We start from the raw sequence: 27,244 nt of genomic DNA on the forward strand, positions 1-27,244 counted from the left end.
AAAACTATTAGATATATATCAAGGCCTCAAGGCTCTGTTCTTGGGCCACTTCTCTTCTCCATCTACACATCATCTCTAGGACCAGTCATCCAGAGACATGGATTCTCCTACCACTGCTATGCTGAAGATACCCAGCTATACCTCTCTTTTCATCCTGATGATCCCTCGGTTCCAGCTCGCATCTCAGCCTGCCTGTTGGATATTTTTGACACTGGATGAAAGATCATCATCATCAGCTGAACCTCGCAAAAACGGAAATTCTTGTAGTTTCTGCTAACCCGACTCTACACCATAATTTTTCAATCCAGATGGATGGGGCAACCATTACTGCATCCAAAATGGTGAAAAGCCTTGGAGTAACGATTGATGACCAACTAAACTTCTCTGAACACATTTCTAGAACTGCTTGATCGTGCAGATTCGCACTCTATAACATCAGAAAGATCCGACCCTTCTTATCTGAACATGCAGCTCAACTCCTTGTTCAAGCTCTTGTTCTCTCCAAACTGGATTACTGCAACTCTGTCCTAGCTGGGCTTCCAGCTAACTCTATCAAGCCTCTTTAACTGCTCCAGAACGCAGCAGCACGAGTGGTCTTCAATGAACCGAAACGAGCACATGTCACTGCGCTGCTAGTCCGTTTGCACTGGCTGCCAGTTGCTGCTCGCATCAAATTCAAAGCTCTGATGTTTGCCTACAAAGTGACTTCTGGCCTTGCTCCTTCTTATCTGCTCTCACTTCTGCAGATCTATGTGCCCTCCAGAAACTTGCGTTCTGTGAACGAACGCCGCCTCGTGGTTCCATCCCAAAGAGGGAAGAAATCACTTTCGCGAATGCTCACGCTCAATCTGCCCAGTTGGTGGAATGAACTCCCTAACTGCATCAGAACAGCAGAGTCACTCGCTACTTTCAGGAAACGACTAAAAACTCAAATATTTAGTCTCCACTTCACTTCCTAATCTGCAATTGCCTCTCTGAATATCACACTAACTGTACCCACAAAAAAAAAAAAAAACTAATACTAATACTACTAATACTTCCCTTCTTAGACTTTACAGACCTGAAACTTGCCTACAGCACTTATTCATTGTTGCTCTTAGTTGTGTAAATTGCTTCCTTGTCCTCATTTGTAAGTCGCTTTGGATAAAAGCGTCTGCTAAATGATTAAATGTAAATATATATTTTAATGTTTTAAATGTGTATTAACTGTGAAAACTGACCATTAATAAGTTGCTGAAATGATTTCTATCATATATCTTTAATGAAGGATTGAGAGAAAAAAACAAGATTTGTATCTGTGAGTGAAATCTGCACACGAGTGCCCCCTGTTTTCCTGGCTTTTCGCTTTGATTTTGAATGATTTTCTTGGTGAGTTCGTGTTTTTTTTTTATTGTTTTCATTATAACATGATTTAAACTAGTGTCAAAAATGTGTTTCATTAATTAACCATTTGTTTGGTCTAGTAAAAACACAGTATTATACACAGTATTATACAAGTGATTGTGTAAAGTTTAAGTGAGAGAGTTTAAGTAAAATGCTGTCATTTGTAAAAAGAAAATGCCAAATAGGAGAAAGAAATAGGAAAAACACAGAAATTCAGCAGAGAGAAGCATATACATGGTCATTTATTGTTGCTGTTTATTTACAAATGTGTTAAGCTGAGATAATGCATACACTGTAAAATGCTAATGTTTTTTTTCTCCCCTTTGTTTGTTTACTTGTGCATCTTCTTCTGGTTTTTCATTGGTGAGATGTTCTATTAAAGTCAGTTGCTGAATGTGATCTGCTCTGCATTCAAATTAATTGAATTGTGAACTCTTTTCTGGATTTGGATTGTCTCAACTTCCATCGGTGCGTGTCTAATTGTGGAGTTGGACTGGCGAGCCTCCCATTAAGTGGATTTTTTGGATACACCTGTTGGAAAGATACAAAGTGAAACCTATTCAGCGTCATGGTAAGAGTGTAAATTTACAACAAACTCACAAGTGCAACATCCTGGATCTCTGGAACTGAATTTGCAACCTAGTTGCAAAAGAATCTTTTTGAGTGTTCATCACCTGTACTGGACTTTTGGGAAAATTTGAAATGTTTTAAGTAAATGTTTTATTTTCATTTTTATTTTATTTGTACATTGTTTCATTGGAGTGTTCATTTGTTGCAATTATTGATGCTTTATAGAGAGAAGTTAATTGGTTTAAGAAGGGAAACCTTGATTATATATTGAATAATAAAACAATTTTAATATTGTATTATTAAGAGGGTTTTGGACGATGGCATTATATAGCATGGTATGGTGATGCGTAACCAATTGGACTTTAAAATTTTTAAGTCTAGACATTCAAACATGCGGTGCTACCGTTTTTACCGTTTCTTTTTTCGATTAAACAGTTACCCCCTGTCTGGTTTTGTGGCTTAGTTGGTCAAAACACCTGTCTAGTAAACAGAAGATCCTATGTATGAATCCCAGCAGTACTTTATCTGCAGTGAGCTGTGCTTTTATGGGCCAGAGAGTACCAAAAATTGCTTTCTGTGCAACAGTGCTAGAGGCAGGAGCTCTGTGGTGCAATGGATAATTGGACTAACTTGGACTTCTAGACTGTGAGCTGAGGCCAGTGCGAGCCAGGACGAGCCGGGGCAATTGCCCAGGAGGTTAAGCGGTGAGGACGAAATCATGTTGCGTTTCCACTGTCGGGCTTGTAGCTCGCAGCACGTCACGCAAACCCCGCCCCATAACATCCCCCGAATCAAACGTCACACAACCCGCCCACTTCAGTGGGAATCAGCCAGATAAAGCACACCATCACATCCTCACGAAACCATTCAAATAAAGACAACTGAAACAAACAATTGACACGTTACTGTACAACATTACATTTTATGTCTATATGCACATGCCTGTGTGTTCTCATTCATCATATTCATTTACTCACCGACCGACTGAATTTGAAACTAATTTTCATGCGAAGCAACACGCCCCTTCAGCTACTCCAGAACGCAGCAGCATGGGTGGTCTTTAATGAATTGAAAAGAGCACATGGCACTCCGCTACTCACCCGTTTGCACTGGCTGCCAGTTGCTGCCCGCATCAAATTCAAAGCTCTGATGTTTGCCTACAAAGCAACCTCTGGCTTTGCTCCCTCTTATCTGCTCTCACTTCTGCAGATTTATATGCCCTCCAGAAACTTGCGTTCTGTGAATAAACGTCGCCTCGTGGTTCCATCCCAAAGAGGGAAGTAATCACTTTCCCGAACTCTCGCATTTAATCTGCCCAGTTGGTGGAATGAACTCCCTAACTGCAACAGAATGGCAGAGTCACTTGCTGTCTTCAAGAAACGACTTAAAACTCAACTATTTAGTCTCCTCTTCACTTCCTAATCTGCAATTGCCTCTAGCTACACCACTAACTGTACTCAAAAAAAAAAAATTCTTACATTACTAATGCTTTCCTTCTTAGACTTTACAGACCTGAAACTTGCCTACAACACTTATTTATTGTTGCTCTTATAGTTGTGAAAATTGCTTCCTTGTCCTCATTTGTTAGTCGCTTTGGATAAAAGCGTCTGCTAAATGACTAAATGTAAATGTAAAACAGCAAGCTGTGTACACGCCCTTAAAATGACACATTATAACACATTATAATAAAAAAATCTGGATTTTGTTTTGAACTGAACCTAAACTGGCACACTCAGACGAACCATAATAATAATGTTAAATCATAAAAAAGGGGTAAACTATGTGCCCTTTAAGCAATGTGTTAACTTTATTAATTATTCAATAATCATCAAGATTAATAAAAAAGTTCAACACACACATCAGTGAACATGTACACACACACAGTTGGTATAGTAGGCCTACATACTGTATCTACCCTGGAAGAAGTGATATGGTTCTTAAAGTGTTGTTTTACGTATGGAGCCTGATTGAATTTTATTATAGTGTCTTCGTAAAAACATCTGTCCATAATTCCTGAAAATAGAAAAAATATATATATAAATAAAGAAACTGCAAAGAAACGATTCAATCATATTAAAGAGATTTGAACTAACCTTCTAACACAACTAGCGGTCCAGGTCCCTGATGGAATATGGCTCCCCAGACATGAATTTTTACTGGATGCTTTGCTTTCGGTTTCACAACATGGCGGTTTATTAATAGGGTATGTCCTATTAATAAATTTGTAGGACATGTAAGCTCGTATAAAGCAAATAGCCTAAATAAAGAGATGCATGGATTAATGTAAATAAATAAATCTTTTCATTATGGCATTGTTCAAAATGGCTTACCTGGCTTTTCCAGAGGTCCACCTGAGTTGTTTTACTGGTTTTCTAATATTGCAGACGGATGCTTTTAACTGTATTCTAAACAGAAGCTCACTCTGAATCTTTTTAGCAGATCGCTATTGTGGATTGTGCTGCACAGCCAACTTAAAAGGGACTGCATCAAAGACAACCCAGGTGGCACATACTAAAAACAACAAGAACAAAAAGTATTTATAAAAAAGTAAGATTTTTTTTTGGCACAGCAGGGTCTTTCTTCAGGGCTCGTTGGTCAAGGGGTATGATTCTCGCTTAGGATGCGAGAAGTCCTGGGTTCAATCCATGGATGAGCCCTACAGCTCAAAAAAGCAGTGGAACTTTGGCATTTCTACATTAATTGTAGCACCTTTTGCTGTGACTTTAGTTAATGAACATTTAGTGGACTTCTAATTTAAATTAGTTTAACATGTACAATTATACAGACAAAACCGTCTGCTACCCTCAGGCAGATGGTTCCGCAGCATCTGGTTACGCACCAGCCGGCTAAAGGAAAGTTTCTTCCCTCAGACTATCAGGCTGATGAACACTTAACACACAGGCTCTTCCATACCCTCACTGCACACCATCGATATGTAGCATGCACTGACCTTTAGCCAATCCATACTTGAAACAACACTGCCTACAACTATGTGGACACCTATTCATTGTACATATCGCTGTCAATTTCACATTGTCATTTTATTTGTCTGTTATTTGTACTGTCGTTGTATTTGCACTGTCATTGTTTTTGCACTATCTGTATTTTTTACTGTTTGTACAGATAAATTTTCATGATTTTTGGTGAATTTTTCATGATTTTTGGTGATTTTTCAAGATTTTTTCATGATTTTTCAAGATTTTTTCATCTTTCATGATTTTTCGTGATTTTTCAAGTTTTTTCATTTTTCATGATTTTTTCATTTTTTATGATTATTCAAAAAATTTTCATTTTTCGTGAATTTTCGTTATTTTTCAAAAAAATTTCATTTTTTGTGATTTTTTGCGATTTTTCAAAAAATTTTCATTTTTTGTGATTTTTCAAAAAAATTCATTTTTTTGTGATTTTTCAAAAAATTTTCATTTTTTGTGATTTTTCAAAAAATTTTCATATTTTGCGATTTTTCAAAAATTTTTCATTTTTTGCGATTTTTCAAAAAAATTTCATATTTTGCGATTTTTCAAAAATTTTTCATTTTTTGCGATTTTTCAAAAATTTTTCATATTTTGCGATTTTTCAAAAATTTTTCAGTTTTTGTGATTTTTCAAATATTTTTTATATTTTGTGATTTTTCAAAAATTTATCATTTTTTGTGATTTTTCAAAAAATTTTCATATTTTGTGATTTTTCAAAAAATTTTCATATTTTGTGATTTTTCAAAAAAATTTCATTTTTTGCAATTTTTCAAAAAATTACATTTTTTGTGATTTTTCAAAAAATTTTCATGTTTTGCGATTTTTAAAAAAATTTTCAAATATTTTGCGATTTTTCAAAAAATCATTTTTTGTGATTTTTCCAAAAATTTTCATGTTTTGCGATTTTTCAAAAAATTTTCATATTTTGCGATTTTTCAAAAAATTTAAATTTTTTGCGATTTTTCCACAATTGTTCATATTTTGCGATTTTTCAAAAAATTTTCATTTTTTGCGATTTTTAAAAAAAATTTCATATTTTGCGATTTTTCAAAAAAATTTCATTTTTTGTGATTTTTTGCGATTTTTCAAAAAATTTTCATGTTTTGCGATTTTTCAAAAAAATTTCATATTTTGCGATTTTTCCAAAAAAAATAATTTTTTGTGATTTTTCAAAAAATTTTCATGTTTTGCGATTTTTCAAAAAATTTTCATGTTTTGCGATTTTTCAAAAAAAATTTCATTTTTTGTGATTTTTCAAAAAAATTTCATGTTTTGCGATTTTTCAAAAAATTTTCATATTTTGCGATTTTTCAAAAAATTTTCATGTTTTGCGATTTTTCAAAAAAATTTCATATTTTGCGATTTTTAAAAAAAAATCATTTTTTGTGATTTTTTTGTGATTTTTCAAAAAATTTTCATGTTTTGCTATTTTTATAAAAAAATAATATTTTGCGATTTTTCAAAAAATGTTCATATTTTGTAATTTTTCAAAAAATTTTCATATTTTGTGATTTTTCAAAAAATTTTCATGTTTTGCAATTTTTCAAAAAAATTTCATCGCAAAAAATGGAAATTTTTTGAAAACTCACAAAATATGAAAATTTTTTGAAAAATCACAAAAAATTAAAATTTTTTGAAAAATCACAAAAAATGAAATTTTTTTGAAAAATTTTCATTTTTTGCGATTTTTCCAAAATTGTTCATATTTTGCGATTTTTCAAAAAATTTTAATTTTTTGTGATTTTTCAAAAAGATTTTTTATTTTGCGATTTTTCAAAAAATTTTCATATTTTGCGATTTTTCAAAAAATTTTCATGTTTTGCGATTTTTCAAAAAATTTTCATATTTTGCGATTTTTCAAAAAAAATTCATATTTTGCGATTTTCCAAAAAAAATAATTTTTTGTGATTTTTTGCGATTTTTCAAAAAATGTTCATGTTTTGCGATTTTTCAAAAAATTTTCATGTTCTGCGATTTTTCAAAAAGATTTTATATTTTGCGATTTTTCAAAAAATTTTCATATTTTGCGATTTTTCAAAAAATTTTCATGTTTTGCGATTTTTCAAAAAATTTTCATATTTTGCGATTTTTCAAAAAATTTTCATGTTTTGCGATTTTTCAAAAAAATTTCATATTTTGCGATTTAAAAAAAAATCATTTTTTGTGATATTTTGCGATTTTTAAAAAAATGTTGATGTTTTGCGATTTTTCAAAAAATTTTCATGTTTTGCGATTTTTCAAAAAAAATTTATATTTTGCGATTTTTCAAAAAATTTTCATTTTTGTGATTTTTCAAAAACTTCATATTTTGTGATTTTTCAAAAAATTTTCATTTTATGCAATTTTCAAAAAAAGTTTATATTTTGCGATTTTTCAAAAAAAATTTCCTTTTTGTGATTTTTCAAAAAATTTTCATATTTTGTGATTTTTCAAAAAAAATTTATATTTTGCGATTTTTCAAAAAATTTTCATGTTTTGCGATTTTTCAAAAAAATTCATATTTTGCGATTTAAAAAAAAAATCATTTTTTGTGATTTTTTGTGATTTTTCAAAAAATTTTCATGTTTTGCGATTTTTCAAAAAAATTTCATGTTTTGCGATTTTTCAAAAAAAATCATTTTTTGTGATTTTTTTTGATTTTTCAAAAAATTTTCATGTTTTGCTATTTTTATAAAAAAATTAATATTTTGCGATTTTTCAAAAAATTTTCATATTTTGTGATTTTCCAAAAAATTTTCATATTTTGTGATTTTTCAAAAAATTTTCATTTTTTGCAATTTTTCAAAAAAATGTCATTTTTTGTGATTTTTCAAAAAATTTTAATTTTTTGTGATTTTTCAAAAAATGTTCATATTTTGTGAGTTTTCAAAAAATTTCCATTTTTTGCGATTTTTCAAAAAATCTTTATATTTTGCGATTTTTCAAAAAATTTTCATATTTTGCGATTTTTCAAAAAATTTTCATATTTTGCGATTTTCAAAAAATTTTCATTTTTTGCGATTTTTCCAAAATTGTTCATATTTTGCGATTTTTCAAAAAACTTTAATTTTTTGTGATTTTTCAAAAAGATTTTATATTTTGCGATTTTTCAAAAATTTTTCATATTTTGCGATTTTTCAAAAAATTTTCATATTTTGCGATTTTCAAAAAATTTTCATTTTTTGCGATTTTTCCAAAATTGTTCATATTTTGCGATTTTTCAAAAAATTTTAATTTTTTGTGATTTTTCAAAAAGATTTTTTATTTTGCGATTTTTCAAAAAATTTTCATACTTTGCGATTTTTCAAAAAATGTTCATGTTTTGCGATTTTTCAAAAATTTTTCATATTTTGCGATTTTTCAAAAAAATTTCATTTTTTGCGATTTTTCAAAAAAAAATATTTTTTGTGATTTTTTTGCGATTTTTCAAAAAATGTTCATGTTTTGCGATTTTTCAAAAAAATTTCATGTTCTGCGATTTTTCAAAAAGATTTTATATTTTGCGATTTTTCAAAAAATTTTCATATTTTGCGATTTTTCAAAAAATGTTCATGTTTTGCGATTTTTCAAAAAATTTTCATGTTTTGCGATTTTTCAAAAAAATTTCATATTTTGCGGTTTTAAAAAAAAAATCATTTTTTGTGATATTTTGCGATTTTTAAAAAAATTTTCATGTTTTGCGATTTTTCAAAAAATTTTCATGTTTTGCGATTTTTCAAAAAAAATTTCATTTTTTGTGATTTTTCAAAAAATTTTCATATTTTGCGATTTTTTCAAAAAATTTCATTTTTTGTGATTTTTCAAAAATTTTTCATATTTTGCGATTTTTCTAAAAAAATTTTGCGATTTTTCAAAAAAAATTCATTTTTTGTGATTTTTCAAAAAATTTTCATATTTTGCGATTTTTCAAAAAAAATTCATTTTTTGTGATTTTTCAAAAATTTTTCATATTTTACGATTTTTCTAAAAAAATTTTGCGATTTTTCAAAAAAAATTCATTTTTTTGATTTTTCAAAAATTGTTCATATTTTGCGATTTTTCAAAAAATTTTCATATTTTGCGATTTTTCAAAAAAAATTTTTTTGCGATTTTTAAACAAAAATTTCATATTTTGTGATTTTTTGCAATTTTTCAAAAAATTTTCTTTTGTGATTTTTTGCGATTTTTCAAAAAAATTTCTTTTGTGATTTTTAGTGATTTTTCAAAAAATTCAGATATTTGTCGATTTTTTTAAGAAATTTCATTTTTTGTGATTTTTTGCGATTTTTCCAAAAATTTTCATATTTTGCGATTTTTCAAAAACTGTTCATTTTTTGCGATTTTTCAAAAATTGTTCATATTTTGCGATTTTTCAAAAATTTTTCAGTTTTTGTGATTTTTCAAATATTTTTTATATTTTGTGATTTTTCAAAAAATTTTCATATTTTGTGATTTTTCAAAAAAATTTCATTTTTTGCAATTTTTCAAAAAATTACATTTTTTGTGATTTTTCAAAAAATTTTCATGTTTTGCGATTTTTAAAAAAATTTTCAAATATTTTGCGATTTTTCAAAAAATCATTTTTTGTGATTTTTCCAAAAATTTTCATGTTTTGCGATTTTTCAAAAAATTTTCATATTTTGCGATTTTTCAAAAAATTTTAATTTTTTGCGATTTTTCCACAATTGTTCATATTTTGCGATTTTTCAAAAAATTTTCATTTTTTGCGATTTTTAAAAAAATTTTCATATTTTGCGATTTTTCAAAAAAATTTCATGTTTTGCGATTTTTCAAAAAATTTTCATGTTTTGCGATTTTTCAAAAAAATTTCATATTTTGCGATTTTTAAAAAAAATCATTTTTTGTGATTTTTTGTGATTTTTCAAAAAATTTTCATGTTTTGCGATTTTTCAAAAAAATTTCATGTTTTGCGATTTTTAAAAAAAAAATCATTTTTTGTGATTTTTTTTGATTTTTCAAAAAATTTTCATGTTTTGCTATTTTTATAAAAAAATTAATATTTTGTGAGTTTTCAAAAAATTTCCATTTTTTGCGATTTTTCAAAAAATCTTTATATTTTGCGATTTTTCAAAAAATTTTCATATTTTGCGATTTTTCAAAAAATTTTCATATTTTGCGATTTTCAAAAAATTTTCATTTTTTGCGATTTTTCCAAAATTTTCATATTTTGCGATTTTTCAAAAAATTTTCATATTTTGCGATTTTTCAAAAATTGTTCATATTTTGCGATTTTTCAAAAAAATTTAATTTTTTGCGATTTTTCAAAAAAATTTCATGTTTTGCGATTTTTCAAAAATGTTTCATATTTTGCGATTTTTCAAAAAAATTTCATATTTTGCGATTTTTCAAAAAAAATTATTTTTTGTGATTTTTTGCAATTTTTCAAAAAATGTTCATGTTTTGCGATTTTTCAAAAAATTTTCATGTTCTGCGATTTTTCAAAAAGATTTTATATTTTGCGATTTTTCAAAAAATTTTCATATTTTGCGATTTTTCAAAAAAATTTCATGTTTTGCGATTTTTCAAAAAATTTTCATGTTTTGCGATTTTTCAAAAAATTTTCATATTTTGCGATTTTTCAAAAAATTTTCATGTTTTGCGATTTTTCAAAAAATTTTCATATTTTGCGATTTTCAAAAAATTTTCATTTTTTGCGATTTTTCCAAAATTGTTCATATTTTGCGATTTTTCAAAAAATTTTAATTTTTTGTGATTTTTCAAAAAGATTTTTTATTTTGCGATTTTTTAAAAAAAATTTCATATTTTGCGATTTTTCAAAAAATGTTCATGTTTTGCAATTTTTCAAAAAATTTTCATATTTTGCGATTTTTCAAAAAAATTTCATTTTTTGCGATTTTTCAAAAAAAATAATTTTTTGTGATTTTTTGCGATTTTTCAAAAAATGTTCATGTTTTGCGATTTTTCAAAAAATTTTCATGTTCTGCGATTTTTCAAAAAGATTTTATATTTTGCGATTTTTCAAAAAATTTTCATATTTTGCGATTTTTCAAAAAATTTTCATGTTTTGCGATTTTTCAAAAAATTTTCATATTTTGCGATTTTTCAAAAAATTTTCATGTTTTGCGATTTTTCAAAAAAATTTCATATTTTGCGATTTTAAAAAAAAATCATTTTTTGTGATATTTTGCGATTTTTAAAAAAATTTTCATGTTTTGCGATTTTTCAAAAAATTTTCATGTTTTGCGATTTTTCAAAAAAAATTTTTATTTTGCGATTTTTCAAAAAATTTTCATTTTTGTGATTTTTCAAAAACTTCATATTTTGTGATTTTTCAAAAAAATTTCATGTTTTGCGATTTTTCAAAAAAATTTCATGTTTTGCGATTTTTCAAAAAAAATTTCATTTTTTGTGATTTTTCAAAAAATTTTCATATTTTGTGATTTTTCAAAAAATTTTCATATTTTGCGATTTTTTCAAAAATTTTCATGTTTTGCGATTTTTCAAAAAAAATTTCATTTTTTGTGATTTTTCAAAAAAATTTCATATTTTGCGATTTTTTCAAAAAATTTCATTTTTTGTGATTTTTCAAAAATTTTTCATATTTTGCGATTTTTCTAAAAAATTTTTGCGATTTTTCAAAAAAAATTCATTTTTTGTGATTTTTCAAAAAATTTTCATATTTTGCGATTTTTCAAAAAAAATTCATTTTTTGTGATTTTTCAAAAATTTTTCATATTTTACGATTTTTCCAAAAATTTTCATTTTTTTGATATTTCAAAAATTGTTCATATTTTGCGATTTTTCAAAAAATGTTCATATTTTGCGATTTTTCAAAAAAAAAATTTTTGCGGTTTTTAAACAAAAATTTCATATTTTGTGATTTTTTGCAATTTTTCAAAAAAAATTATTTTGTGATTTTTAGTGATTTTTCAAAAAATTCAGATATTTGTCGATTTTTTTAAGAAATTTCATTTTTTGTGATTTTTTGCGATTTTTCCAAAAATTTTCATATTTTGTGATTTTTTGCGATTTTTCAAAAAAATTTCTTTTGTGATTTTTAGTGATTTTTCAAAAAATTCATATTTTGTGATTTTTTGCGATTTTTCAAAAAAATGTTTTGTGATTTTTAGTGATTTTTCAAAAAATGCACATATTTTGCGATTTTACAAAAAATTTTCATTTTTTGTGATTTTTCAAAAAATTGTCTTATTTTGCTATTTTTCAAAAAATTTTCAGTTTTTGCAATTTTTTGCGATTTTTCAAAAAAAATTCATTTTTTGTGATATTTCAAAAATTTTCATATTTTGCGATTTTTCAAAAAAAAATTTTTTTTGCGTTTTTTTTTTTAAATATTTCAGATTTTGTGATTTTTTGCGATTTTTCAAAAAATTAACTTTTGTGATTTTTAGTCATTTTTCAAAAAAAATATATTTAGTGATTTTTTGCGATTTTTCAAAAAATTTACTTTTGTGATTTTTAGTCATTTTTCAAAAAAATTATATTTAGTGATTTTTTGCGATTTTTCAAAAAATTTAATTTTTGTGATTTTTAGTCATTTTTCAAAAAATTTATATTTAGTGATTTTTTGCGATTTTTCAAAAAAAATTTCTTTTGTGATTTTTAGTGATTTTTCAAAAAATTCATTTTTTGTGATTTTTTGCGATTTTGTAAAAAATTTTCATATTTTGCGATTTTTTCAAAAAATTTCATTTTTTGTGATTTTTCAAAATTTTTTCATATTTTGTGATTTTTCTAAAAAAATTTTGCGATTTTTCAAAAAAAATTCATTTTTTATTTTTCAAAAAATTTTCATATTTTGCGATTTTTCAAAAAAAAATTCATTTTTTGTGATTTTTCAAATATTTTTCATATTTTACGATTTTTCCAAAAATTTTCATTTTTTTGCTTTTTCAAAAATTGTTCATATTTTGCGATTTTTCAAAAAATTTTCATATTTTGCGATTTTTCAAAAAAAATTTTTTTGCGATTTTTAAACAAAAATTTCATATTTTGTGATTTTTTGCAATTTTTTTAAAAAATTTCATTTTTTGTGATTTTTCATAAAATTTTCTTTTTTTGTGATTTTTCATAAAACTTTCTTTTTTTTATGATTTTTCAAAAAAATTCAATTTTTGCGATTTTTCATAAAATTTTCTTTTTTTGTGATTTTTTGCGATTTTTCAAAAAAATTTCATTTTTTTGTGAGTTTTCAAAAAAATTTCATTTTTTATTTTTTGCGATTTCTCAAAAAATTTCATTTTTTGTGATTTTTCAAAAAATTTTCATTTTTTGTGATTTTTTGCAATTTTCCAAAAAATTTTCTTTTGTGATTTTTAGTGATTTTTTAAAAACTTCATTTTTTGTGATTTTTTGCGATTTTGTAAAAAAATTTCATTTTTTTGCGATTTTTCAAAAAAAATTTCATTTTTTGCGATTTTTGAAAAAATTTTCTTTTTTGTGATCGATTTTTTGTTATTTTTTAAAAAAAATTAATTTTTTGTGATTATTCAAAAAAAATTAATTTTTTGTGAATTTTCAAAAATTGTAATTTTTTTGAATTGTTTATTATTTTTTATTTTTCATGATTTTTTGTGCTTTTTCAAGATTTTATCATTTTTCATGATTTTTCTTGATCTTTCAAGATTTCATTTTTTGTTATTTTTCGATGTTTTTTCATTTCTCGAGATTTTTCGTGACACTGAAGCGGTTCCAGCAGTACATTCTCAGCAAAGATATAGGCTTTATTTTATTATTTTAACTACTTTATTAAAAATATATATCATGCTGGCAACATTTCATGCAAACTACAACTTGTAACTCACAGAAACCCCCAAAGGACAGGCCTCTTCCTGCAGTGGCGGCCAGCTCCAGCTCATCGGGTTCCAGAGGTGACAGTGGATGCGCAGATGATGCGCTACTTGTGAAAAACCCTCAATGCTTTTGAAGCACAAGGTGCACAGCAAATTCATTGGTGTTCAATTTTTAAGTGTTGTGGTAATTCAAAGTGAAGTGTTAAAATTCTAGAGTTATATAAAGTGTCATACACTAAAGCTCCATCAGATCTTTATGACACACAGACATCAAGAATCAGGATATGAACCTCAACCATGGTTGCTAAAAAGAAAAAAGCTGCACATTTCATGCTGGGTGCCAGCATAGTACAAAGCTCCCAGCATGCATTGCATCATAAATAAATTATGCAGCTTTATGTTGTTACAATCTCTTTCTTTTTATTTATTTTGTGTTGTGTTTGGGAGGTGATATTTCAGTAGATTTTTTAATTGATTTTTTTTTTTGTCACCATTATTGAGATTCAAAGACTAATTGTTGATGTCTGTGTGTTTTTAAGTGCTGCCATAGATCAAACATTCACATTGTAAATCATGCTTTTAAAGTCATTAATTGTTAAAGCTTCAGTGGTTTCATTTATGTATTTTATTTATTTCACACACATAACTAATGTGACACTGAATTAGAAAACAAGCAGGAGAAGATGGCTTTGATAACATAGTTAATCTCTTCAGACTGACTCTTACATTTTCTTTTGAATTTTCATGCTACATGTAAGAATAGTGTGATTAGCACTAATAATTATAGCATCCAAATTAAAAAAAAAAAAAAATTATAGCAAGAAGTTGAAGAGCCCTACTAAAGCAGACTCTGTCCTCCATCATGGTGACTTCAAATGAACAACAGAAATTTCATAAAGAGCTTTTGTTCACATGACAGAATTAAAGCCAAAGCTCAGTAATAAGTGAAGCTCCATGATGAGTTGTTTAATGTGATGAGTTGTTTTAAAGATGTTGAAAATAAAAATAAATTTTATTGTGTAATTTGTTAAAAAAAATTTTATTCATTATTATTTTATTTAAAGTTTTATTCTCAGTTGATTTCATCTTTGGTTTTGGCTACTGCTGCCAGTATTTTGATATACACTGTAAAAAATTGCTGTTAAAAAACGGTCAGATTCTACGGCAAAATAATGTTTTTTCACTAAAACAGTAATATTCTGTTAAAAACAGTGCTTTCTGGGTAACATTTTTGTTTTCGAGAAAGTAACCAACTGCAGAAAACTGTGAGCTAACAGAGTTCAGATTCGATGTTTTGAAGTCTGTGTTTGAAATCACACTTTGTGTCCTCGTTCACTATTTCATACACTAGTTAACTAATATAGTTCACCTGACAGTTTTAATGAACACTAATGAGTGAATTCAGACACTGATGAACACCTGCTGTTAATAATTACAATTACTGAAGAAAAGAAACAAGAAACACAAACAGTGACTTGAGTTACAACATTAAATAAAATCAAATCAAATAAAACAGCTTCAGTCTCAGCAGAGGATCATTAAACAACTCCACAAACAACAGCAGACACACACTTATTACTGACTGATTTGACTTCCATACTATTCTCATTGAGATCCAACAGAAATTAAGGTGTTTTTTGTGTCACCGTAATGGAGTGAGGGGCTGGTTTAGTTGGGCTCTTCACCCTTGACCACATTTAAGAAGATTTTCCAACTGCTGTAATGCAGAGTTTACAATGCGTTTGTACTATAGCAATAAAGTTGGGAAGTCAGTAAATAGAGAAATCTCTTTGTTTGAAATTAGTTCTGATAAATGTTTTGGTATAAATTTGGATGAAGGGCCTCATGCAATAGATTTTATGCTTAGTTGCAGGTATTAATTTAATTAATGAGAAGTGGAAACAGAAAAGATGCCTCCGTAATTACTTAACAGTTAAGAAATAACATACAAAAACAGTTCAGTTATGACAAATACACACTCAGACCTCATGAATCTGACCTTGTATCTCAACAATGGTAACATCTCAAATGTTTCATGCTGCAATGCATGCTGGGAGTGGCACGGTACAAATATCCCAGCATGCATTGCGGTATAAACAAATGTTGTATAATGGTCTAACAGTTTTCTTTATTTGTGTTTGATTCTGCTGTTGTTTATGTTTAGACTTTCAGTTGCCTGTTTGTGAGTTAAACTGTTAATTTTGTTAGTTGTCACCATTATTGAGGTTCATATGCTGATTATTATTGAGGTTCATATGCTGATGTCTCTTTGAGTGCGATTTACACCATAGAGCAGTGTTATTGTCCAAGATATTTTTAAAAACTTCCAGAAATCATTGCCATATATAGACATATAATGTAAAACAATAGATTTAACATTGAACAGGAGCAGTACATTTTATTATACTAAATGAGAACAGACTCTGCCATTTAATAGCAACATGAACATCACCAGATCTTATTTAGGTTTTTGGCTGGCTTGCCACAATAAAGGAGTGTTTTAAACAAAGTTCTTAACAATTGCAGCAGCCAAAATATATAAATCTTATAAATGACAGGGCTAAGAGCCCAACTAAAGCAAACTCTGTTCTCCATGATGGTGACGTAAAACTTTCACTTTTTCTCAAGAAGAACTTTAGTAGATGTTATACAAAAATACATGTATTAAGTAATAAGTGTAGCTGGTGATGATGTTTGTAGAGTTGTTTAATCATCCGCTGATCATTTAAATGATTTAATCTTTTGTTGTTCTTCAGGTTATTTCATTATAAAGCTGTGACTAAAGTTTTGTATGTTCTGTTCTTGTTTTTTCCCTTCAGTATTTCTTCATTTGTTCATTGTTAATCCTCAATTATCATTTAATTAGTCAGTTAATTAATGAATTTACTTCAGCTTTGCTACATGTTTCTTGAACACTCAGTAGTGTGGACACTTCAATAAAAACTGAAGTATATGCCCTGGGGTTTAAAGGGTTAAAGGTGTGAGAGGTAAAAACACAGTGTAAAAATGTATTTTAACAGTAATATACTGTTAATTTAAACTACGGAAATAGACTGTAAAAAAACAGTAGATTGCTGGCAACCACAGCTGCCAGTAGATTACTGTTAAATCAAGGAAAAACAGTATTTTACTGTAAAACCTGAAACTAATTTCTTCTGTGTGTCACCGTTGTGGAGGAGAGTAGAGCCAGTGTATGAGTGAAAGATGAACAATGAGCTGCTGATGTTATTCGGCATGTTTCTCTATTTAAAGATAGTGGCTGTTTAGTTGCTGATGCAGTCAGAATCTCTCTGGTGATTCCAGATTTACATGAATGTGTGCTGTTGTGAAAAATAAGACATTAAGAGTTAAACTGAACTTTTCATATTAACTAAAATAAGTTATCATTATAAATATACTTCTAAGCATATATAGCACATTACTTCATAAATTATTCAGCAGTTGAGGCAGTTGCTTTCAGTGAGCAAAATGAGTTCACTTGAGTATTGTGTAAATCAATGTAGTCCATGTATTTTTACAGCAACATACTGTAAAATAACAGTACATTGCTGGCAACTGCAGCTGCCAGTATTTTACTGTTTTTTAACGGGACAATTTTTAACAGTGTACATTTTTCATATATTTTACACAATAAGAGTTTGCTAATTAACACTCTCTGAGTGGTAAAATTTTTTTAACACTTTCAAAAGTGTTATTTTAACACTTTTATAGTGGTTCCCATATAAACACTGAGGGAGTGTTAATTTGAACTCTAAGGTAGTTAAATCTACAATCTAAAATTTGCAGTGTGTATAACCCTTTATTATTGTCTTTAATTGTTTATGTACCATAGCATAATCAATTAAACACAACATCAAAACACTGTGCTGATGAGATTGTCTTCTTGCTGTTTTGACACTGACTTTTGCCTATCTTGTGTTTTTTTTTGTCCTTCTTTAGCAGTTGAGGACAAAGGCAGTCTGCCGAAGAAACCACTCAGCTCCTCTGAAAGACAAGGTATATCACATAATGAATGTCACTTATTAACATTTATTCATACTGTTGCAGCATGAAGTACAGTTGAGGGCGCTCCTGTGAAATATTTATTCAAGGTAATGGAGCAAGGACATTTTCACAGTACTTACGATAGTATATTATCTTCTGAAGAAAGTTTTATTTGTTTTATTATTTATGTTTTTCTATTGGCTACAGAACAAACAGTGTTAAGCTAGTTAAGCCTTTACTTTCTCAATCTGAATATGGTAGCACTTCAGTATAATAGTCCTTTAGTTAATCAATTTACTAACACTAAGTGTCACCAATCTTGTGCCGCCTTTATTAATATCAGTTCAACATTAATGCATTATTAAAATCCAAAGTTGTGCTTGTTGACATTATTTCATGCACAGTGCATTAATGAACTAACGTTATTTAACTTAAACATTAAATCGTTAACAAAGATGAATGAATACTGTAATTAATGTATTAGACTTCTAAGTCATGTCAGTAAATGCATTAACTAATATTAACTAATGGACTATTACTCTAAAGTGTTACCTTAAAGGGTGACACTTTACAATAAGTTTGTATCAGTTAATGTCAAAGCATTTACTACCATAAACAAGCAATGAACAATACACTTAATACAGTATTTGTTCGTGTTACAGTCATCCATGCCAGCTCACAGTCCATCAACTAAGCATTAAATATTATTTTAATAAAGCATTAGTACATGTTGAACTATGATTAAAAATGCTGTACAAGCATTGTTCATAATTAGTTCATGTTAGTAAATACATTATCTAATGAAACCTTATTGTAAAGTGTGACCCAATATTATATACTGTCATCATGGCAAAGATAAATTATAAGAAATTAGTTATTAGAACTATTATGTTTAGAAATGTGCCTGAACAAGTCCTCTCTCCATTACACATAAATTATGAAAAATAAACTCAAATTTAACAGGGGGGCTTATAATTCCGGCTTCAACTGTGTGCATTAATAAATAAAAGTCGTCACACTAAGACACTGTGTTCTGATAATCACAACTGTGCTCATTTAGGAGCCGGGGAAGCAAAGAGAAGAAAACGTTCCTGTGCAGATCTTTCACAGAAGCCCCACTCAGACTCTCCACTGTCTGCTGTAAGTTCATCGTTTGTACATCACAATTAGGTGGTGTATATACTCCTGAATACAGTTTTGTGAGCATAGATGGGGAGACTGTGCAAAAAGTATGATTATGTCAATGAAAAAGGTTTTAACTATTATACTTACTTTGTTGAAGGCTCCTGCGTCGACTTCTTTATTGGAGGCTCCTGCATCAGCCTCATCAGTTCCTGGCCAGTCTTCTTCATCGGCTCCTGCGTCAGCCTCATCAGTTCCTTGCCAGTCTTCTTCATCGGCTCCTGCGTCAGCCTCATCAGTTCCTTGCCAGTCTTCTTCATCGGCTCCTGCATCAGCCTCGTCAGTTTTTGCCTCGGCTTCTTCATCGGCTCCTGCATCAGCCTCATCAGTTTTTGCCTCGGCTTCTTCATCAGCTCCTGTATCAGCCTCATCAGTTCCTGCCTTGGCTTCTTCATCGGCTCCTGTATCAGCCTCATCAGTTCTTGCCTTGGCTTCTTCTGACGTTCAACCTAGAAGGTCATCTGGTGGGTCAACACACAGTGACCCAGCACATTCTGAGGTAACTGTCAAAGTACTCTGTGGATGTTAAGATAAGAAAAATGTATACTTTAATACTTAAAAAAATCAACTTTAACTGATTTTAACACAGTTTTGTCTCGGTTATTCTAATTACCAGGTGTCATTTGAGGGTTGGCACAAGATGTGGGAGTCTGGACATACTGAGGCTGAAGGAGGATACTGAAAGGGGACTCTTTCAGAGGGCCATGTCTTATAAAGACAAATATGGAAACAGAAAGTGGAGGAAAGTCCTGAAGGATGACCAGATGTGGTTTCACCCTCCAGAATTTCCTGGAATGGTGGAAGGAAAAGTCCCCTCAGCAGACTTTCGCAGCTCCGTTTTTTTCTGGAGACCAGTCGGTGTGTGGCGTTACAGTCTTCGGTGCCCAAGGTCTGACTGCCCAGCACGCACCAATCAGAAGGCTTTTCTCTACCGTTGTGGGTATTCATCCACGGTAAGACAGATCTGCCACATGTCTGGCTGGTACTTCATGCTGACTGAGGTCCTGGCATGCCATGCCTGTAGAAAGGCTGCAAAGGAGTCGGAAGAGCATACTATTGGTCGTTTCCTGTCATGGGATCAGTGCATCCTTAACCAGCTCAGTCCAGCTCACAGAGCGGTGTTTCTTGCTGTCTTGACGCTACGGTGAGTCTCTAGCAGAATACAAATCATTGTGAAATTATGCAGAGTCTTAAAAAAAGTTAAGATTCACCATCATCTAATGATTGTGTTGCTCCTATGATTCTAGGCGTGGCGTGGACAAGCAGGTGATCCGCCTGATGAGGGTCGCACTGAGGGAAACACCATGGTGAAGGTTTGGAGACAGGTGCAGGAGAGCCACTGCGAGGACTATCTGCAGAGAAAGGACTTGTACACCACTCTTCTCAGCCAGTACAACAAACCTGGGAAAATCACTCGTAAGTCAGAGTTAATTGTTTTCTTAAATGGATAGTTCATCCAGAAATGAGTAGTTTTAAACCTTTATGAATTTCTCTCTTATGTTAAACACAAAAGAAGATATTCTAAAGAAAGCCGAAAACCGGTAACCATTGACTTCCATTGTAAAAAAACAAACAAATACTATGGAAGTCAATGGTTACAGGTTTCTGACATTTTTCTAAATATCTTGTTTAGTCTTTAAAATAAATCCATAATGTTTTGAAATCATTAAAAGGATCAGCAAATGATGACAGAATTATTATTATAATTTTTAAATTCCTATCCTTTTGAGCATTTATTCAAAGATTAAGTAGCAAAGTGTCTGTTTTCTCTGCTTTTAGGGAGTTTGTGCCAGCAGTTCCAGCGACCACCAGCACGGAGAGAGCCGCCATCTGCCAGACTGATGAGAAAGGCGTTTCTTATTTCAGAGGCAGATAACATCGAGGACTACCGTCCTCAGATCATGTCCACATTTGGCAAAGTCCTGAAGTACGACTCCACCAAGAAGGTAAATTTAACACAATGGAAAATACGTTAGTTTGGAAACGTATTGCAAAACTTTTTTACTGTTATTCTTTTAGGAAATAGCTCTACGGTCAGATCATCATCCAAAGTATGCCCTGTTCAAGTCTGCCCTCTCTGCTGCCGTCTTTGCCTACAACAAAGACGACATGGCTCTTCTGGTACAGGCGATACGTGCCGGTCACCCAACCAACTATGCCTCCCTGACTGACAGCCAGATCATCGAGCTGCGTGTCAGTAAATATGACCTCAGCCATTACGTCAGGAGGATCACAGTTGGTGCCCAGGAAACATGTGCGCGCTTGCAGTGCGCCATTGATCTCCTTAGGGAGCCGCAGGGATGGATGAGAACCAGGTGCATCTGTTTAAGGACTCTGCAGCCATCGACCACGTCTGGGAGAACCAGCAGAAGCACCTTGAATGCATCCAGGGTCCACCAGGGAGGAACATGTACACCATCACCAAGTATGTGACCCATAACGGTGTTCGTCTTGCGCGGTACAGTACGGTGAGAGGAAGCAACAGTCTGGAGGGCTTTCATTCCTTTCTCCCTGACATGATCCCGGGACCCCACTGTGCTGCCGTCCCGTTTCAAGTCTATCTGCTGGCTGGCATCGAACGCTGGAATTCTAACAGGGAGTCAGCCAGCGTCCAAGGGCGGAAAGGGAGGAAACATATGGTGTACATGTCTCCTCTGGTCCATCGCCTAAACCAAAGGTGCCAGGAGCTATTTGGGGAGGTGGAGGAGGCAAACTACAGGCCTCCGGTTCCTGCTGGTGATGAGCGCATTGGTCTGGAGCACCTGTTTTCCCTGTCCTCAGAGCCCTTCAGTGCTCCTGATCATTACGCTCAGACTAGAGAGACACTTCAGGCAGATGAGGATGAGGACGAAGATGTTCCTGCTGGGGTGGCAGAGGAAGAGCCGCAGGAGGAAGATGATGATGTGGGCTACTCCTCAGACCGCGAGAGGGACAGCCTGACTCCTCTGAGGAACCGTCTGTGCCTCACCGATCAGGCAGTGGCTGCTGAGTTTGACCCCTGTGTGGAGGACGTGTGCGGTCCCAATCATCTGCCTGGGTACCAGCACGTAGAGGATCTGTGTAAAGTCCTTGTTGAGATCGCCCTGGAGGAAGGAAAACTTGCCCTAAATGAGTCGACCAGGCAAAAGGTCATCAGCGCCTGGAACAAGCTTGACCTCCATGACCGCAGCATCCAACAATTCGACAGCCTCTACTCTGCACGCTGGGGCAATGCTCTGTTTGGCCGCACCAGTGGAGATCCGACTGAGGCGTCCCTGGTGCAGAAGCTCAAGTTCAGCCAGCGCTACTCAGCCGCACACTTGGTGGACTCCAGAAAGAACCAGCTGATGTACTGCCTGGTCAAACAGCTGTGGCTTCATCCTGGTGTTGGAGGAAAAGCTAAAGGGTCACCGCTGAAACAGCAGATCACTAAACTGTACCAGCGTGTGCAGCAGAGAGTGACGGTGGACGATGATCAGCTCAGCAAACTCGGGATTCCCATCCTGAAAATAAATTCAAAGTGCGTGAGCGAGTTCATCAGGAGGCAGGAGGCACTGTCAGCCACAAACGTCACCGACCAGGGTCTGTCTGTCCTCCGTCGTCACCAGAGCGTCTCCAGCACCAGCCAGCCCCCCGCTGAGGAGCTTCAAGAGGAAAGACCCCATACCAGCCGGCCTGCAGTGCAGTATCCCATCACCACTTCTCTGGCCGGCACCCAAAAGTTGAAGCAAAGGCTCCCGCAAATCTTACCTGTCCCTCCCTCTGCTCTTGCTCAACCAGTTCCTGCGCCAGCCCATTCAATGCCCGCAGGACTCCGGCACACACACACTCCGCTGACTGCACCTCCAGCTGTTTCCTTGCCGCAGGCATCCACTCTGCCACTGTTGCCCTCAAGATCAACAGTCTACAAGAGGAAAAAGGCAGAACTCAGTGGCTCTGGACATCCAACCTCAGTGAAGGTTTACATCTGTGCTCTGTGTGGCCAACCAACTCAAGGCCACAAGAAATACAGAAAGAAGAGCTACTGTGAGAGCTCCAAAGCCTCCACGTCCACAAACCTTGCTGGGCAGACTTTGACTGTTTTGAAGACTTTAAAAGGGCTGTGGACGTTCTCTTGGGCTCTCAGTCTCAGGCCTCCGAGTCTGTCTAACTGGACCTCTATCCATGTTATTGTTGCAAAAATGTATATGTTATTATAACAGTTGGTTGTTTGAGAGTTTACAGTGTTTTACACTAATTTGTTAATTTTTGCAACACTGTTATTGATGCATAAATGTTATATTAACATTTATTTGTTTTAAAGTTTACAGTTTTTTACAGTTTGCACTAATTTGTTCATTGTTGTTACACTTATTGTTGCACAAATGTATGTTATATTACCAGTTGATTGTTTCAGAGTATACATCGTTTTAAACTGATTTGTAGATTGTAATTTATTGTTGCAAAAATGCAACCGTTTACAGTTTGCACTAATTTTTTGATTGTTGTTATTGTTGCAGAAATGAATGTTATATTAACATTTGTTTAAGTTTACAGTGTTTTACACTAATTTGTTGATTTTTGTAACACTGTTTTGTTGCAGAAATGTATGTTATATTGTTTTACAGTTTACAGTATTTCGTTGATTGTTTTCTTGTTTTTTTATTTATGTTTAATAATTATATAATATTAGGTTAAAGTATTTTAATAACTACTTTTTGATTACTGATGTTGCTTTTTATACTTTAATTGTTAGCTTTGTTTTTTTAAAGGAACTTTTTTTTTTAATATCTCAATGCTTGACCTGGCAGCAATTTTTTGTTAATATATACAAATATATTCTTATATCTATAACTGCTATCAATAATATTATAATTAATTATAGTGATAGTAATGTGTTTTTATTTATTATGTACAAAGCATATCTATTGTATACATTTTTATGTCAGGCAGGTCTAACAATATGTTTATAACTTTTCTTTTGCACTTTTAATAAATTTGGATAATAAAATACAACCTCGTGTTTGTTTTTGTATTTGTGGGAATGACTTCATTAGTTTTTAAAAATTGCCTAAATCATTTGAATTTAATTTAGAATAATATTATCTAACTCTATGACAATAATATGCAGTCCATTTTAATAGTAATCTCTGGTACAGGTGTTCTGAAAAGTCTATTGCTCCTCTGTGTTTTTCCAAGTCCAGCTCTGGAGTCGAAGACAGCTTATCCTGTTGCCGCCAGATGGGATGCCACTGTATTCATCCTTAAACCACACTTTAACATCAAGCTTCACCTGCAACACACAAATACCACTTGGTTAATATGGTGTAAAAAAAAAAAAAAAAAAAAAAAAAAAAAACAGTACATTATTCAAATATCCTATGACATTACACTCTCAAAATAGAAATGTTGTAATTTGTTACAAAGTAGTTAGTTACTATAATTAAAATACTCACCCAGTGACAAAGTAAGGGATTATTGTTCATTTTATGTAATTGTATCACTGCTATTAGACATATGATGGTATATCTGTATAATATAATAGAACAGAAGCTAAATATTTGCATTTTTTTGTTATACAAACATATTTAAGAATAATTCTACTAAACATTATGCATTTAAAAAAGTTTGACCTTTAATTACTACTATTAATTATATTACATATGAATATTTTATTTATAGAACTGATGTAACATAATAATTTATATATTACATTTGTTGAGGTTTATGAGGATTTTGACGGAACTTATTAAATTTTAATAACAAACTTATTAAATGATCATTTCATAGTTTACTTTTGTGCACAGGTAGAGTTGTTTGCTTTAATTTCAAAAGCACCACACCATATAGAACGTGTTCTGACAGTTACTACTATTTGTTTTGATGACATCACCAGGGGGTTGTTCACTCGTAAAAGCAATTCATTCATGGTTTGTTGAAACTCAATCAACCAATCAGGTGCTGTAATTGCCTACACATCTATAGTGAAATTTGCACGCCGTACAGGTTGATCGCCATTCGCAGGGGGGAGGGGAGGGGATCCTCCTGTTCTTTCTTTCTTTTCCTCCATCTGTTTTCTTTCTCTACAGATGCCGTTTTTCTCTGCTTAGTTTCTGATTTGGGCTATTTGGACATGTCGACCTCCTGCTTTGCTGCGGTTCGGACCGCCTTTGCCTAGAGCTCCGTGCTTTGCACTCTTGCCTTGTATGTTTTGTGTCCTGTTTTCTTACGTCAGCCTATCAGCACAGTGCTCAAACGACATAGCTTGAAGAAGACGACGGGATCTACAAACGTTCCGCAAAAGAACTTCACTGACGAAAGCGGAAGCGCCAACGAAACAACCTCCCGCTGCAAGCACCTTACATTCCGGGGACGGGAAACCACCGACGGCTGGCTGCGAAATTGCCTCTGGTTCAGATTGGTTTAGAACCGTCCCTCTGCCCAAAACGCCACAGACGTCTGCAAAAGATTGCAGTTCTTGAAACAAAGTTACCTCTGATCCGAGCCGAAGCGTTCGCTTACTTAATGGCAGATAAAATGATGACCTTTCACACGGTCTGCATTCGTTCCGTCAGTAACAGCGGCAGGCCGGTAAAAATAAAATTCTGACATTCCACAGGGCACACTCGCTTGGCGGACAAAAGCCACCGGGGGCTCTCTTTGCGTGTTCCTTCACCTGGTCAAACCGCTTTGAGGTGGGACCTTTCGAGTAGTTTTCGGCGTCAGAACAGGCTCTTCTAGCGACGGGTGGGCAGGCCTTCCACAGGCGCGCGCGGCTCTACTGGAGCAAAAGAGGCTTGGCAAAGGACGAGGAAGAGAGGGAAGCGCCGCTCCAGCGAGAGGGTGCTCGCTGCAGAGCCATTTGAGGAGAGCTGAGCTCCACAGCGAGGGGGAGCATGAGCTGTCGCTCCTCCTCCTGTAAGCTGTTTTAATGCGTACACCAACCCCGCCCCTAACCCTACCCCCAGTGACATCACTCGTAGAAGAAGTGCAAAAAAGGTGGAGCTCAAGCTTAAGCTCCCCCTCGCTGGAGCTCAGCTCTCCTCAAACGGCTCTGCAGCAAACACCACTTGGCTCCAGCCGGGTTCGACGCTGCCGCCTGAACTCTGTCTTGGACCACTGTGCTCAGGGGAGAGCGCGAACGCAGTCCCCCACTACCAGAAATTATGCAGTCGAGATTCCCACATTTGGGGAATTCGCAGGGGTCAGCGTGGCCGGAGTGCAATGGCCAAGCCTCGCCCTGGGTGAACCACCTTCTTGATCATGGTATCTCCCCTGCCAGGTAAGTATGAGTTGCCGGGCGGCGCAAACGGCAGCCGCCGTTTTCTATCGGCCGTACTCCAGGGCGGTGATGCCCAGCCACCGAGCATGGGGAATGGGCCAGCAACCCCTGTCTCCTGACGGCGCTGTACTTGCAGCAGACGTGCCTGTGCCTGCAAACCACTCGCTAGTAACTGTGGCAACGCATGAAGAGTTTGAGCTTCCTCCAGATGCTTGCTTTGTGTATTGTCATCAGTTGGGGCTGCCAACACATGGATTCCACCGGACGCACTCGATCTGGGGATAACAGACCCTCTATGGGGGGGAGGGGAGGGGATCCTCCTGTTCTTTCTTTCTTTTCCTCCATCTGTTTTCTTTCTCTACAGATGCCGTTTTTCTCTGCTTAGTTTCTGATTTGGGCTATTTGGACATGTCGACCTCCTGCTTTGTTGCGGTTCGGACCGCCTTTGCCTAGAGCTCCGTGATTTGCACTCTTGCCTTGTATGTTTTGTGTCCTGTTTTCTTACGTCAGCCTATCAGCACAGTGCTCAAACGACATAGCTTGAAGAAGACGACGGGATCTACAAACGTTCCGCAAAAGAACTTCACTGACGAAAGCGGAAGCGCCAACGAAACAACCTCCCGCTGCAAGCACCTTACATTCCGGGGACGGGAAACCACCGACGGCTGGCTGCGAAATTGCCTCTGGTTCAGATTGGTTTAGAACCGTCCCTCTGCCCAAAACGCCACAGACGTATGCAAAAGATTGCAATTCTTGAAACAAAGTTACCTCTGATCCGAGCCGAAGCGTTCGCTTACTTAATGGCAGATAAAATGATGCCCCTCCACACGGTCTGCATTCGTTCCGTCAGTAACAGCGGCAGGCCGGTAAAAATAAAATTCTGACATTCCACAGGGCACACTCGCTTGGCGGACAAAAGCCACCGGGGGCTCTCTTTGCGTGTTCCTTCACCTGGTCAAACCGCTTTGAGGGGGGACCTTTCGAGTAGTTTTCGGCGTCAGAACAGGCTCTTCTAGCGACGGGTGGGCAGGCCTTCCACAGGCGCGCGCGGCTCTACTGGAGCAAAAGAGGCTTGGCAAAGGACGAGGAAGAGAGGGAAGCGCCGCTGCAGCGAGAGGGTGCTCGCTGCTGAGCCATTTGAGGAGAGCTGAGCTCCAGCG

General features: G+C 33.3%; 1 protein-coding gene and 1 non-coding gene across 2 annotated transcripts; one reads left to right on the plus strand and one right to left on the minus strand.

Moving 5' to 3' along the window:
- The first annotated feature begins 14,224 nt into the window (after positions 1-14,224).
- On the plus strand, positions 14,225-23,808 carry LOC148680693 (uncharacterized). Its single transcript, XM_088650310.1, has 6 exons — positions 14,225-17,674; positions 18,723-18,802; positions 18,945-19,343; positions 19,461-19,988; positions 20,092-20,260; positions 20,624-23,808. Exon 6 carries the CDS (start codon positions 21,145-21,147, stop codon positions 23,020-23,022), a length of 1,878 nt encoding a protein of 625 aa, XP_088506436.1. The 5' UTR covers positions 14,225-17,674; positions 18,723-18,802; positions 18,945-19,343; positions 19,461-19,988; positions 20,092-20,260; positions 20,624-21,144; the 3' UTR covers positions 23,023-23,808.
- A 2,120-nt stretch (positions 23,809-25,928) lies between these two features.
- LOC148680694 (U1 spliceosomal RNA) lies at positions 25,929-26,092 on the minus strand. The gene has a single exon (XR_015944073.1). It is a non-coding gene; the product is annotated as a U1 spliceosomal RNA (small nuclear RNA).
- Positions 26,093-27,244: the final 1,152 nt, after the last annotated feature.

This window comes from Danio rerio, chromosome 4 (genome assembly GCF_052040795.2).
Source record: "Danio rerio strain M-AB ecotype USA chromosome 4, GRCz13ab, whole genome shotgun sequence".
Lineage (NCBI taxonomy): Eukaryota > Metazoa > Chordata > Actinopteri > Cypriniformes > Danionidae > Danio > Danio rerio.

What these genes read in the sequence shown, in the direction of transcription:
- LOC148680693 (XM_088650310.1), top strand. Translation starts at nt 21,145, where the DNA reads ATGGATGAGAACCAGGTGCATCTGTTTAAGGACTCTGCAGCCATCGAC.